General features: G+C 53.0%; 1 protein-coding gene across 1 annotated transcript in view; it reads right to left on the bottom strand.

Annotated features, from left to right (window-relative positions):
• NOS1 (nitric oxide synthase 1) overlaps positions 1 to 15,156 on the bottom strand; it is a 47,257-nt gene that overhangs the window by 13,829 nt on the left and 18,272 nt on the right. The window contains exons 6-20 of the mRNA XM_005147834.3: positions 14,889 to 14,980; positions 14,249 to 14,390; positions 13,685 to 13,824; positions 12,965 to 13,139; positions 11,979 to 12,080; positions 11,052 to 11,246; positions 9,874 to 9,959; positions 6,981 to 7,125; positions 6,453 to 6,557; positions 5,951 to 6,009; positions 3,013 to 3,129; positions 2,635 to 2,809; positions 2,121 to 2,259; positions 927 to 1,005; positions 117 to 310 (exon numbers count right to left, since the gene is read on the bottom strand). Coding sequence (XP_005147891.3) covers positions 117 to 310; positions 927 to 1,005; positions 2,121 to 2,259; positions 2,635 to 2,809; positions 3,013 to 3,129; positions 5,951 to 6,009; positions 6,453 to 6,557; positions 6,981 to 7,125; positions 9,874 to 9,959; positions 11,052 to 11,246; positions 11,979 to 12,080; positions 12,965 to 13,139; positions 13,685 to 13,824; positions 14,249 to 14,390; positions 14,889 to 14,980 — 1,945 coding nt within the window. The remainder of the gene's footprint in view (positions 1 to 116; positions 311 to 926; positions 1,006 to 2,120; positions 2,260 to 2,634; positions 2,810 to 3,012; positions 3,130 to 5,950; positions 6,010 to 6,452; positions 6,558 to 6,980; positions 7,126 to 9,873; positions 9,960 to 11,051; positions 11,247 to 11,978; positions 12,081 to 12,964; positions 13,140 to 13,684; positions 13,825 to 14,248; positions 14,391 to 14,888; positions 14,981 to 15,156) is intronic.

Raw genomic sequence — 15,156 nt, 5'->3', positions numbered from 1 at the left:
CACAGCAGTGAGATGGGAAATGATATATCCTGGGGGCCACCTTCCTCCCTGAGGAGCTACAAGGGGATGGGCAAGGGGAAGAGAAGCCAACTCGACACTGAGGTGCCACTGGTTACCTAGAGCTGTGCTCCTCTCCTCCAGGAGCTCCACCTTCACCAGCTGGTTGGCTGGAGGGGCATCCTCAAGCCTGTCAATGAGGGCATTGACCAAGTCTTCATGGTTCCCTGGGAACACTCCCAAGTGGTCCCCAGGCAGGTACTGCAGTTCCTGGTGGCCGTTGGTGTGGAGGCGCACGAAGATCGTCAGGCGGCTACAGGGAAAGGAGGAAAAGTGGGATGTGTTTGGGGAGACCTTCAGGGAGCTGCTGAGCTCTGGCCTCAAGGGCTGTGGGGTGTGCTGGGCAGTGGTGGGGTGTCCAAGCCCTGGTGCCCCACTGTCACCGAAGTCACAGCAGGGAGCTAGAAAGGACACTGCAGCACTGCTGATTCACCTTTAGGGACTTTTTAAAAGGGAAAAAACAGTTTAACTTCTAGCTTCAGATGTTTTATCATAGAAACAAAGACTGGTTTGGGCTGGAAATGACCTTAACATCATTCAATTCCAAACCTCTGCCATGGGCAGGAACACCTCACAGTCAAGGGGTGTCTTGCTCCAAGACCCATCCAACCTGACCTTGAACACTGGCAGGGATAGGGCATTCACCACTTCTTTGGGCAACTGATCCCAGTGCCAAATACCCTATCTTTGCACTACACAAGTGTGGCCATCCATTACTGGCCTTTACTGGGTTCACATGGCTTCCAGCCTTGGTCAGAATCAGTACAAAAGTGATACCCACTGGGACATTCAGGGATGAAGGGATGTGTGTATGGGTGCTTGGGCGCACCATAAATGCCTTCAGCTCCCAGGGCAGCTCCGTCTCCTACCTGGACTTGGGGCTCTGCAGGTTCTGGCGTGTGATAAGCCGTGCTGCATAGACACGCTTTTTGTGGATGCTGTACAGTCCTGCAGGGGAGAAGAGTCAGGGAAGCAATGCAGCAGAGCGTGGCCAAGGCAGGAGGCTTCTGGCTATTGCAAAGCTCTTGGCTGCTGCTGCAGACTCAGCCCTTCAGACTGGAGCTGACTGATGCCATCCCCAGCGAGCACACCATGGGCTCCATCATCCTCCTGCCCCCATCTCCTTCAAAGCTCCAGTGATCCCAGGAGATCAGAGACCTCAAGGGAGGACCAAACACACATCCCTTTTGTTAATGACCGAGGAAGACCCCGAAACAGCTCTCACGAGGCTTGGGGCCAAGCCCTCACGTGCAGACACGCACCTCTCACTGCCGGCACCACCTGGCTGGGAGCAAAGAGCCTGGATTTGGGAAGAGCAAAGGCAGTGCGGCAGATCCTCAGCTGCAGGAGCCATGCTGAGGGGCCAGGTGCTGCTGGGCTGGACATGCCATTGCATCGCAGTGCTCGGTTGAGCGGCATTTGGATGCGAAGAGAGCTTGGAATGCACCCAGGTTACCAGCTCTTTGCTTCAAAAAATGGGGTCAGGAGGAGGGAGAGCAGATCATAGACCAACATCCCTGTTACAGACACACACAGGGGCCAGGCAGAGGGGCCTGAGACATCACAAACTGCTCCCTGGGCATGGGTGAAGGGGAAAAGCAACACTGAAATGTCAGCAATTTAACACAAAGTGAAGAGGTTTCATTCCTTCGCCCCTACTTTATAGAATCATAGAATGGTTTGGGTTGTAAAGGACCTTAAGATCATCCAGTTCCAACCCCCCTGCCATGGGCAGGGACACCTCACACTAAACCATGGCACCCAAGGTTCTGTCCAACCTGGCCTTGAGCACTGCCAGAGATGGAGCATTCACAGCTTCCCTGGACAATCCATTCCAGTGCCTCACCACCCTTATAGTAAAGAACTTCCTCCTTATATCCAATCTATACCTCCCCTGTTGAAGTTTGAACCCATTACCCCTTGTCCTGTCACTATAGTCCCTAATGAAGAGTCCCTCCCCAGCATCCTTATAGGCCCCCTTCAGATACTGGAAGGCTGCTCTGAGGTCTTCTCCTTCCCCTGCCCCATGCCCAGAGCTCTCGGTGGTGACCCCATCTTCCTACCTTGTGTGAGCTCTGGGGCCTCGGCCACATAGGTGAGGCGAAACTTGCTCCTCTTCCAGCTCCGGTCATTGCTGATGAGGGAGTTGTTTGCTTTCTCAATGTTGACATCGTCCCCCACGCAGAACACGTCACACGCTGCCTGCAGCACACACCGGGCTCTCAGGCATCTCCCCACTGCCCCCAGGGAGCCCCACAAACCCCTGGTCCCAACCCACCACAGCCAACACATAGGGAAGGAGCCCCCAGCAGAGTACGGCTGCCCCAGTGGCTATGGGCACGTCTTGTGGTGCCCTCCCTTCCCAAGGGATCTGGGATAACACAGGAATTCAACACAGTGCTCACCACCAGCTCCACCAAACTAAGGGAAACCTCTTTATTGTGGACCAAGGTGATGGTTGAGTGTCCCAGTGTAGGGAAGGAGGGGCTGGGTTTTGATCCACTTCTAACAAGCATCTCTGTCCCTGTATCCATCTCCCCTCCTGCTCCTCCCTGGAGCACAAGGGAAGCGGGTTACCTTGAAGACCTTCTTGGCCCAGGTCCTGAAGGACTCCTCTTGGCCGCAGAGCTCATCCCCTTCTCCCATGCGGAGGATCCTCTCTCCACCCAGCTCCTCCAGGAGCGTGTCCACTGCCCGGGCAAAGGCGCAGAAATGGGGGTAAGCTCGAGACCCCAGCCCGAACACGGAGAACCTGTGGAGAGGTGGCACGGCTGCAGCCACTGAGCAGGGAATGACATCACCATGGCCTCCTTCTGCCCCACCGTGGCCAGTACCAGCACAAGAGTGCGTGGAGGGAGCTGCACATTGCAGATACATCATGCTTTAGCTAAGAGGAGAAGGAAACATGCAGCTCCCTGTCTGTCCCATCTGCTGCCTCCCCCCCATCTTGCTTACCTGACGTTAGCCAGGGGCCCTGTGCTTTCAAAGTTGTCCCTGGAGTCAGGGTCATCGCTCGAGGATTTCTGTGCATCCGAGTAAGAGGAGACGCTGTTGAAACGGACCTTGTAGCTCCTGTGAACAGCAGCAGCATTGAGCATTACAGTGGTGACATGTGTGTGTGCGTGTGGTTCCCACCGGGCTGTGTGCTCACATTGTGGAGGAGACCAAACCAGAGCTCAGGGGTTGATATTCCAGAGCAGGCTCTGTGATCAGTGGCTAGAGCAGGGCAATGGGCTCACTCCACTCCTTCTGGTGGTGCCCAGCAACAGGACAAAGAGCCATGGCCATAAACTAAACCACAAGAAGTTTCACCTCACCATGAGGAAGAACAACTTTACATTGAGTTGTTCAGGAACAGGCAGCCCAAGGGGGTTGTGGAGTCTCTGTCTTTGGAGACATTCCAAACCCACCATGGACATGTTCCTGTGTAACCTGCTCTTGGGTCGCTCTAGAGCAGGGGGGCTGGTGTAGATGATCTCCAGAGGTCCCTTCCAACCCTAATGATTCTGTGACTCCTGGGGTTAAGCCATAGCAGCCCATACATTGCATCCCTCCATCGGGATCTGGTTCACTCCATGAGAACCTCCAGTCACCTCCCAGTGGGCTGAGCCAGGTGTTGGCCACCACATTGTCCCCAGCAATGCAGAGCTGCCAGGACCTCTGGCTTTACCTGTCCTTCCCTGGCTGCACCCAAGGTCGATGTGTGCCTGAGCTGATATTCTGAAGGGTTTTTCATCCATAGGAAGTAAAAACCATAAAATAAGATAAAAAGAGTGAGAGCAGAGGGATGAGGAGGGGGAAGGGAGCGGAGCAGAAGCCCTGACAGCAGCAGAAGTGTTTCTGAATTGAACCATCTTCAGAAATTGCTCTCTACAAGGGTTTCTAAATATACTGCCAAGCAGGGAGGCAGTGGTGTGTGTGCATGACTCACAGCAGACCTCCTGCACCCGCCGCCACGCAGAGGAGACAACCCTGGAGCAGAGGAATGCCAAGGTTCAGAGCCCTGTGCTCCACCTCTGCTCCACAGCCTCCTCCTGTCTGCACCGGCTCCTCATGCTTCTCTGCTCATCTAAACAGACCCATCTCCTTCCTCTGCTGGCCATGGGCCATGGCCTCACCCTGGGTTGTGTGGGGCAGGCTGGGCAGAGCAGCCCATAATAAGCATGAAGCCCAAATTCCGCAGTCAGTGCTGGGTCCATGGTCAGGGCACCAGCAGTTTTGTTGAAACTAATAGGTGCTTGTAGTGCAGGACTCTTTATCTGGGACTATAGGGATAGGGCAAAGGGTGATGGGTTTAAACTGAAACAGGGGAAGTTCAGGTTAGATCTAAGGCAGAAGCTGTTCCCTGTGAGGGTGCTGAGGCGCTGGCACAGGGTGCCCAGAGAAGCTGTGGCTGCCCCATCCCTGGCAGTGCTCAAGGCCAGGTTGGACACAGGGGCTTGGAGCAGCTGCTCCAGTGGAAGGGGTCCTTGCCCGTGGCAGGGGTTGGAATTGCATGATCTTAAGTTCCTTTCCAACCTGTACCATACCATGATTCTATGACTGTTAAAGGATGGGCTGCAACTGAACAGCAGGTCCATAAATAGGAATGACTTATGAATGCCTCTGAAAACTCTTGGAAAACCCTTGAGGTAAGGCACAAAGAGCCAAGCTGATGCTGCCCCTCTGCCCCAGACAGTCTCCTCCAGGCCACCTTGTCTCATGGTGAAAGCTTTCTTTCATGGTTAATGTCAGCATCAGGACCCTCCGCAGCACAGGCACAGGCTGGGGGGGACTGGATGGAGCAGCCCTGAGGAGAAGGAATTGGGGTGTTGGTCAATGGGAAGCTCCCCATGACCCGGCTTCAGTGAGTGCTTGAGCCCAGAACCCCCCTGTGTGCTGGGCTGCGCCCCCAGAGCGTGAGCAGCAGCTCAGGGAGGGGATCCTGCCCCTCTGCTGTGCCTGGGGAGACCTCCCCTGCAGCCCTGATCCAGCTCTGGGGCAGCAGCACAAGAGGGACCTGGAGCTGTTGGAGTGAGTGCAGAGGAGGCCATGGGGATGCTCCTGGTCGAGCAATCAGGGCAGTTAAATTGCTCTGTACCTGGCCAGGGCTAATTCTGCCTTCATTGAGGAGCAGCCCTTTGCCAGCTGTGAGCATCCTGTGTTAACTCAGGAAACACTCTGGGGCAGAGCAGTGTCCCAGTTAAGTGAAATGTATTGTACTTAATAGCTAAAATAAGAGGATGTTCCAGATATTTAACACTTCGCTGGCTGCAGCCTCTGAGGCATGCACTGAGATGCTCAAGGCTCATCTCCTAGTGATGAGGATCTGTAAAAGCCCAGAGCCTGTCTCCAAGGTACCAGCTCCAGCCTCCTTGTTACAAACATCACAGTCAGGATTTAGAACAGCTCTTATTTTCCCTAGAAATACTCTCACATGATGCCAAGAAGTTAAATTTGGTTTGCGAGCTCACCCCCACCTACATCCACACAGCTGAGAACTCCCTTCTACCTCCAAGTCTTACTATTTTGGTGTCTCCTGGATGGCTCTGGCTCTCAGATCTGACGATTTGGGGGAAATTCCTGCTTTTATTTGGGTTTTTTTTGTTTTGGGTTGTGTTTTTTCATAGATGCTGCCTCTTTACAGCTGAACAGAAATGCTTTAAACGCCAGCCAGGGGAATTACAAGCTGGAGTCCATAGGATGCCTGATTCAGTGCATCTGCCCTCCCTGGGACCTCCACCTGCTCCATCCACAGGGTCTCCAGGCTGATCCCATCCCTGGGACCTGGCCAAACTTGAAACCTGCATGAGGATTTCACACTCCCTTCTGAGAGGAGGCAAGCAGGGGTTGTACCGGCTGTGGGGCTTGCAGAGGTTTGGAGTGGGAAGGGGGGGGTTTGGAGTGCTCTTACTTCCTCTCCTCCAGGTTGGCATTGGGATTCTTCATCTCCATTAAGGCGCAGCCAAATTTCTACAGAGAAGGAACAAGAAGAGGCCATCAGTTTTGCCAGGCCCTGCAGGGAACAAAGCATGACCAAAGCCTGGGCCATGGCTCTGATCTCTGTTTGCTGTTCCCAGCAGCCTGCAATGCTGTTGTACAGGACTGGACAAGGTTGTAGCTCCCCAGCCAAGGGGATGGCACCTTTTGTGTGACACTGACATCAGTTGTACAGGATGGATTTAGCAGCAGTTTAGTCACTTGTCTCACAGCAGGGAATAAGTGGATAACCCTATTTCAGAGCAGGCTGGAGGCAGGCACACACAGCACCAGATATCACACAGCTTCTGGACCTGTTTTGGGCCATTCCAGCTCTGGCTGAGCAAAGAGAGGATGCTCCTCCCCATTCCCCACTGCCTGTCCCCTGCCCGTGTCCCTCTTGTAGTACAATCACCCATCCCTGTGCTCTGTCCTACCTCTCCATTCTCAGGTGGGTCTCCATTGCCAAAGGTGCTTGTGACCACCAGGACCATGGTTTCATGCTCTAGGTGCACAATGTCATACTCATCCATGGACATCACCTGGAGGAGACAGAGATGTTAACAAAAGGCCCTGGGGGGGGGGGGGGGGGGGAGATCTACCACCAGCCAGTCTCCTGGGATAGATCCCAGTCCTCCTGGGGATGGGAGCAGCATATCCTTACTGACTCCATGCTATTGCACCAGCAGAGATCTCCACACAGGGTGGATGAGAAGAAGAGGATCAAGGAATACGGACAAAATATGGGCTATCACCTGAGAGGCAGTAGACATAAGCATGCCACAATGCCCTTAGAATTAGCTGGAAAACACCCTGTGCAGGCTCCAATCCGGACTCAAAAAGCTATACCCCTGGGAACTGCTTCCCTGGGAAGCTGGGAAGCTCCACATGCCCTGAGCCATGTATTTCCTGGAGCCATCCAGATGCACACATAGTCTCACCGGGGCTGGGAGCTGGGACAATACCTTGGCATCGAAGGCGTGCTTGAAGATCTCACACAGAGTTTTTGCATAGACCTGTGACTTCCCTGTCTCGGTAGCGTACAGGATGGTGGCTTTGACCCTCTTGGCCATGGCCTGTCCCATCAGCTTGGCTGAGAACTTCACAGCCCTAGGAAGTAAGAACAAACCCTGGTAAGAATCCTATGGAGCCAGGCTGAGAGAGCTGGGCTGGGGCAGCCTGGACAAGAGAAGGCTCCTGAAGGGGAGACCTGAGAGCAGCTCCAGTGCCTAAAGGGGCTGCAGGAAAGCTGGAGAGGGGCTTGGGACAAGGGCCTGTAGGGACAGGCCAAGGGGAATGGCTTGAACCTGCCAGAACAGGGGAGACTGAGATGAGCTCTTAGGCAGAAGCTGTTCCCTGTGAGGGTGCTGAGGCACTGGCACAGGGTGCCCAGAGAAGCTGTGGCTGCCCCATCCCTGGCAGTGTTCAAGGCCAGGTTGGACACAGGGGCTTGGAGCAGCTGCTCCAGTGGAAGGGGTCCCTGCCCGTGGCAGGGGTTGGAGCTGGAGGAGCTTTAAGATCCCTTCCAACCCAAACCAGGCTGGGACCCCAGGATTCTATGATAAGAGAACTTGCTTCCCTGTCAGTGCCTCTAGCCCAGACTATTCACACCATTTATTTATTATCAAATGAGCAGCCTGCTTTAAAAAGCTGCATCACTTTGATGTTATTTTTTATGCCAAACAGGGAAGCAATGGAAGAGCACGTTCATCTTGACTTCTCAGTGGGGAAGACTGGATGGGGGAGCTTGAACACATGAAATACCTGAATGGGTGTAAGGAGGAAAATGCTAAACCAAGTGTGGGGATGATCTTTCTGCAGGGACAGAGAAGCAGAAGAATCAGGGGCAGCAGCTGCTGAAAGCACTGACAGCATAACCTCAAAGGAAAAGCTGGAGACCAACCACAGATCAAGCGACAGGACTTACGGTATCTTCTCCTTCTCTCCGTGTCTTTACATCCTACCTCTCTGCCTTCCTGCAGGAGCTGTCCTGTGCTCCACACATCACACACAGTGCCCTGAGACACTAAGGAGGTCAGATGGAGCTGTCTGCAGCCCCTTTGACTTGCACTCCAGCGATGTTATGAACTTTACTCAGAGGAGCAGCCCTCCCGAGGCTCAGAGCTTGCACATTCACGCAAGGGCTGTGTCTGGCCATTGCCTGCTGTGCCTGCAGTCGTGACTGGATGCATTTGCTCCAGCTTTCCCCTCTGGCTCAGCTCTGACAGCAGGGCAGAGGGGCTCTGAGAGGTCACTGGCCCCTCTAATCCTGGCCAAGGTGATGCAGCACTAGAAACACTGGCTCTTTGTCTATGCTGGTGCTGCTGGCTGGGGTGGCATCAGTGGGAGCAGTGATGTGGGACAAGGGAGGCTGTTGTAAACCAGTGTGGCAAGCCTGTTGGTTTAGGGCTGTTCATAATCACGTCATTTGCTGCTATACAAACACTCCTCCATGTAGTTCTGCATGTTAAAGCTGTCCTTTTGCTTTCCCATGAGGATAGTGTCTCTTTTCCCTAGAACTTACCCTGGCCGCAGGGGAGGGAAGGGGCAGGTTTGAATGCTCTGATTTAGCTGGAACCAGCACAGCCTGTCTGAACAGGCATCAAAATCATGCTATGACCGGTGCCAAGGCCTGCTGGGCTTGGTCCATCACCTGATTAGCTCAGATCCAGGGAGGATTAATGGTGAATTACAGAAATAATTCCTTTCCCTGCATCAGGAACAGTGGAGATTTGGGTTTAAATTGCCTGCTCACATTTTTATAAAACCATTTATCAATCACACACACACAAAGCATTGTTCCTCCTAACTCCATGGCTCAATCCATCTTCCTGCGCTCTCCACCAGCCCCAGGCTGCAGCCCAGCCCCAGGCACCAGTGTCAGCTTAAGGAGCACATTCATCAGCTGCTGATCGTGTTTATGGATGCTCCACAGAAAATAGCTTACAGAAGGTGACAGCTGAAGAGTGGGAACAAACTGATGGCAGGGACTTGGGGAAACTGAAGCGTGGGGAGATGCTGTGAACAGCACCAGGCCTCCTGCCAGCCTGGCCATGGATACCAGGGTAGACCCAGCCCTTCCCAGCCTTGGCAAGGGGCTCTGCTGCAGTGGAGCCAACAGCTCCTACAACAGCCTCTGTGCCAATGGCCCATAGGGGAGGCTTTTGGGCCAGGATCAGCCAAATGACGCTTCATTCCTACATCCCTCCTCACTGGATGCTTTGGCAGGGGAGAGGGATGTGTGTGATCCATTACTAGGGGTCAACTGGCCATGAAATGCAAATCTCAGCTCAGCCCCGATCCATCTGCTCCCTGTAGATAGATTCCTCATTCCTATCTCCCCCCAGCTCCTTGCAGATGGGATGTTTGGAGGTTTAGACACACACTGGAGACCAGTGCTCCTCAAGCAGCTAAAAAGTCAGCAAGAAGAAGAGAGATAAGGACACCGGTTTCATCTTGCTTGTGCCAGCATGAACAGTGCTGTGGGTGATCATCCGTGGGTGATTTCTTTGCCCCAGGAGGCTGTGAAAGGGCAAACAGGCAGTATACCCCCCCCCCCAAAAGTGAGAAAGCCATTTGAAGACCGTGTTACTAGAGAATGAACCAGCTTGGGAGAAGTGACCATATGCAACATCTGGTATTCATCTGCCCACACACCTTTTAGTGGTCTAATGGGATGTTCAAAGGACTGCTTGTTTCTCCAAATGTCCCTATGGGCAGCCTGAGATCCAGGCTCACAAGCCATGAGTTGGCACACATCTGAAGGGTAACGCTATCAAACAGAACAACAAATACTGCTGTCCAAAACCAGGATCAGCCCCAGACATTCCAAGGTTTTCCAGACCCACTGGTACTTACTTTGCTAACTTCTTAAAGCCAATGGCCCTCTTCTTGGTGGGTGTCCCATTGACACCTTTCCAGACATGGGTATTCCAAGGGTCCGGCTAGGAGAGAGAAGAGCAGCAGCAGCTGATGGGCAGTGACCAGAGTATTAGGAAATGCTGTAGCCACAGCACTAGCTGGGTTCTACACAGCTTTCTATCTCATGTATATGTTCCTGGTCCTTGGAGCCTCCAGGATCATGGCTCCAGGGTTTCTCGTGGCAGTTGGACAATGGAATATGAACACAAAAACTGCAATATAATAAAACCTTGCTGGCTCGTAACAGTAGCTGGGCAAATGATTTCTCCCCTCTGAAATAAGCAGTAATAGCCAAAAAGAAGGCAGGCAATGCCAGGAAGGGAGATGGGACGGAAACAGCTCCTTCCCCTCCCCAGCCCACAGGTTGGGTTTCTTATCCTAAGAGGCCCTGTGGGAAGAGGAGACAGCTGAAGCAAGGAACAAGCTCACAGAAGCTAATTCAGTGCCCTCAGAGTCTGTAATCAGGGCCAGAACCATCAGGGCTCCTGGTGGATGCTTATAGGAATGAACAGACTGCTCCTGGTTTGTGGCTGCTCCTTAAGGGCTCTCGACTAGAGGTCACATTGTGTGAAAGCCACTGGAGCAGGGATGTTGGCTCCTTAGGGTGTGTTTGCTCCAGGGCCTTTTCCCCATGCTCTGGAGTGTTAAATACTCCAGCATTTCATCCTGATGCTTGGCAGGAGCCCCCCCCATCAAACTGCTGGATCCCTGAGCTGGCAAAAGCCATCCACTACAACCTGGATGTTGTAGAGAGGAGGATACAGTGACCACCAGGTCATTTCCTCACCCATCCATCAAAGTGCAAAATGCAAAGGGAGGAGCTCTGCTTGATCCAAGGTTGAAGGTTGGCACCTGAGGTGTCCCATATTCCCATGTAGGGGCAAAAAGCCATTGCCTTGGGAAAAGGTGTAACATCCACGGGGTTATTATACTACATTAGGGGTGTACTCCACCAATTACACTTGTTCATGGGCTTCACTGCCTGAAGTGACAGCTTGTTGAAGGGATTAGATGGTGTCCCCCCCTTTTGCATCTTCAGAGCTCCAGCTCCCACCCTGCTTCTGGCTATACCTTTGGGCATGCAGCACTGGTGGAAGGCAGGGTGCAGACAGTACCTGGTACTCAAAGGAGGGTGTGAGACGGTAGTTGAGCATTTCCTGATGGAAAACTGGGGTGATGCTGCCCGACATGGGTGGGACAATCCACACCCAGTCAGCAGGACAGCCCCCACGGCATCGGTACTCATTCTCCATGTGCTTGATAAAGGACTCGGTGGCTGAGTGGTGATCCACAATGGTCACCTTGTCGCTCTGTTGGAGAGGAAAGAGAGCAGAGCCATCAGCTCTGGATCAATTCACCCCAGAAGGTAACAGCCAGGATTTAAAGCCAAAATTTTACATTTGGAGCTGTTTAAGTCAAATATTCCTCACTCCCATGGTCTTACAGGACTGTACCTTTGGAGATAACCCTGGTCTTCCCAAGCAGGCTGTAAAGCTGCCCTAGTCCTTCCTGAGTAGATGTGCTATGGGATGCTTGTTCCTCCTGTTAATTGTCGTGGGTCAAGCAAAGATGAAGACGGCATTGAAGGGAATGGAGCATCCTCTGCTCAGCCCCTTGGGGAGCTCTTTCATGGCTTGCACAACTCAAGGAGCAGCTCTGATCTAGCTCCCACCCTCTGAAGTTAGGTTGCCAAGGACTAGTTTTGCTACTTAAGCTTTAAGTAAAGGCTGGGGGAGAACCTGGGCCAACTCTTGCTTCATGAACAAGACAGAAGGGCTGGATCTTGCCCCCTCGGGACACTTCCTCTGGACCAGCAGAGCTCAGATGTAGCTAATGCCATCCTTGTAACATCCAGGCCACAGAGATCATTACATTTCACTGCAGGCTCCTGGAACAGCCAAAATCTAGGAGGGCACAGCCCAATTTCAGTTGAGTGCATCAGCTGTCATTGTCCTTGCAGGGATGTCTCCATACTTGGCCCATCCAGTCCCTGCATCCCTCAAGCCTGCCCCAAACAAACCCAAGTCCTGCTGCTCAGTTACCTGGAAGCTGTACAGCACAGCAATGTTGATCTCCACCAGGGCCTGGTCCTTCCACAGAGAGGAGGTTTTCCTCATATCCAGGTTCATTTTCTTGGCCACTTGCTGCAATCAAACGTGGTAGAAGGTAAACATTTGTAATGGCCAAGAACCAAGACCAGCACACTTACAACAAAGGGCTGACGTGTTGCCTTCCTCTGAGAAGATGTGGTCCTGCCTTTTCCTCTCCATGGCAGGAGCGTGGCCAGCCTGGCCTCCCTTCCTCCCCTAAGCACAGGAAGGTAACTAAATGCTGTCATCAAGAGCAGTTGCTCTTTGTGGGAGGAGAGGAAATAGGTGGGTCTGTGAGATGGAGCAGGAGATGGAGGTGATCCATGAGCTGGGAGGAGCAGACTCCTACACCCTCCCCAGGTCTCCATGCTGCTCACAAGCTCCATCCATTCTCAGCCTGTTTCTTCTACCTGGAGTCCTTCCCCCAGGCACTATCCCAGATGGACATGTGCACACACACATTCGCTGCCACCCCCCTGGTTTCCAAGTGATTGGGTGGGATGCAGCCCCTCCAGCTAACACAGTGTGCCCCTTGGAAGGGCAAAGGAGCCACCCTTCATGGGTGCAGACCCCTTGCACCAGCACCTCCCCTTGGCATTGTCACCAAGCCATGCTAGAGCATCCCTGAGGAGTCACCAAGTGTCTCAGCACCCTCTGAGCCCCACTGCATCTTAGCACTTGGCCTGCTGATCCATAAGGTCATAAGGGGAGCTCAATAGACACCACACTTGCTTGAGTTAGATATTACCTGGCCCCATAGGTCACAAAACCCATCACACCCTTCATACATCCAGAAGAACATCATTGCTCTATCTAAGGGAGACTTGGATGTCCTGTTACTTTCCTACTCAAGGCAATGCTCTGCCAGTGTCCTGCCTGCTCCCCAGTAACTTCACGCACCCCAGGAGCCCCTGATCAACTCAAGGAAGGGGAATTACCTCTAGTATGTTGTAGCGAGAGTTGTCACAGTAGTCCCGGACCCCAATCTCTGTGCCCATGTACCAGCCACTGAAGGGGCAGGCGGAAAACTCCAAGCCACCAATCTCAAGGAGCATGTTGGAAACTGCTGGCAAACCGTACCACTTGAGACCCAGGTCCTTAAACCATTCAAACCTGATGGGATACAACAGGCAGGGAATGGAGGAGGTTACTTTGCCAACAGCCACCAAGAAGCAGAATGCTTCCTGAAGGCAGTATCTCCCTTAGGGGCTGTTTATAGGGAGAAAGTGATAGATCAGGCATTGGAACAGGCTGCTCAGGGCACTGGTGGAATCACCATCCCTGGAAGTGTTCAAAAACCATGTAGATGAGACCTTTAGTGTCATGGGTAAGTGGTGGCCTTGGCAGTGCAATGATAAAGGTTGGACTTGATGAGCGAAAAGGTCTTTTTCACCCTAGCTGATTCTATGATCAGGAGCGTTACAGAGTGGCTTAAGCCCTGGGAAAAATCAAGAAAGGGGAAACCAGCCCTGAGACAAGGGCACACCTTGCTTTCCATCGCCAGGCTTACACCAGAGTGGAGGGAATACCTGGAAGAGGGTCTTGGGTCAAGTGGCCAAGCCATGGGAAGGAAAGGCCAAGCTCAGGAGATGGCTTAGGGTGAAACCAGATGGGCTCAGTCCTGCTGATCCCCAGCTTTGGGGCTTACTCTGACTTACTTGGGATGTCGGATGGGCACTTCCAGCACGAGCTCTGGGGGGATTTCAAAGAGCTCTGGGTCATTGCCGTTGGCTTGGAGGAGCAGAGGCAGGATGTCGAATCGCCCATGTGGTGCCTTCCATCCCTGCTGAATGCAGATCTATGGGAGAAACAAAGATGGGCTTCAAGCATTGTGGGCAGGGAGTCACATGGCACTGAATAAGGTCTCTTAACAGCACCTCTGCTCAGCCCTTATGGTGGAATAATAACCTCCATCCAAGGGAGCTACGACATGGGGTTGCCTGTCACAGCCAACCCTGGCAAGTAAGGTTGAACTGGAGTGAAAATGAGCCTAGAACTAGATCCCCATTTAGGATCATGCTCTGAAAATGCTGCTTGTGCCTGTAATGGTGAAGGAGAAAAGGGGTGAGAAGAAACAAATGCAGCTTCACTGCAGTGGATGTGACAAACCCTGCTTGTCCCAGCACCCTCCTCCCTCCTGGAATGGTCAGGACGCATGCCCCCACCAGCCCATGGTGCGCAGGAAGGATGGATACAGCCTCTGTCGGGTATGGTGATGGTACCTCCGTCAGCTCCACGTTTGCAGGGTCTCCCAGGATAGTGCCATCGGGCTGCTTGTAGCCTGCGTAGCGGATGAGCTGGGCATTCCAGATGCGGAAGTCGTGCTTGCCATCCGTCCGCTGTGGGAAGATGGTAATAGCAGATCTGGAAGGAAAAGGCAGGGGTTGTCAGAGGAAGGGAAAGGTGCTGTCCCTGCCTGCAGCACCCTGTGTATCACCTCTGCTCGTGCCCTGGGTAAGCACCAGACATTGATTGTATTCCTTTCACTAGAAGATGCCATGGCCAAGTGTGCCTCAGCTCTGTGGGGTGTTCCCAGCAGTTCAGCTCCAGGCAGAAGCTGGCTGCTGAGATGGGGCTTCAGACAGAACCGAAGAGCAATCCATGCTCTGCATTTGATGCAGAATATGGGGAAGGAGAATTAATGCAAAAGGAAAGCCTTCCCCTTGAGATCCCACAGAGAGCAAGATGAGATACACTTGGGTCAGCAGGACACCTTCCCTTGATACTGGATCCCTCTAAAGCTCCACAGGAAAGGAGCTGGCTACAACCATCCTGCTGTGCAATGACTGCCGAAGGAGACACTGTCAGCTGGGTTGATACACATCCAGAGGCCTTAAACCCTGGAGACTCCCTGGTACTCACCTGAGGTTCCCTTTGTTGGTGGCGTATTTGATGTGGTTGCAGATGTAATTGAACATCCCATGGGCTGTGGTGCAGTCCCGGGCATCAAACACCTGAAACAGTGGAAGCAATTGTGGTGATGCTACAGGATGCTCTGACTGCTTAGGGCAGAGCCAAGCAGAAGAAACAGAGCACAGGGAAAGCTCTGGATACCAACATGACTTGTTAGGTGTCTAAAGCTCCAGAACTGTGTGTTCTCTGCCTGTACAACACTGGAATGTCTAATGCA

Source organism: Melopsittacus undulatus, chromosome 12, assembly GCF_012275295.1.
Source record: "Melopsittacus undulatus isolate bMelUnd1 chromosome 12, bMelUnd1.mat.Z, whole genome shotgun sequence".
Taxonomy (NCBI): domain Eukaryota; kingdom Metazoa; phylum Chordata; class Aves; order Psittaciformes; family Psittaculidae; genus Melopsittacus; species Melopsittacus undulatus.
The sequence above is the reverse complement of the archived record's forward strand: the minus strand, read 5'-3'. Positions and strand labels throughout refer to the sequence as shown.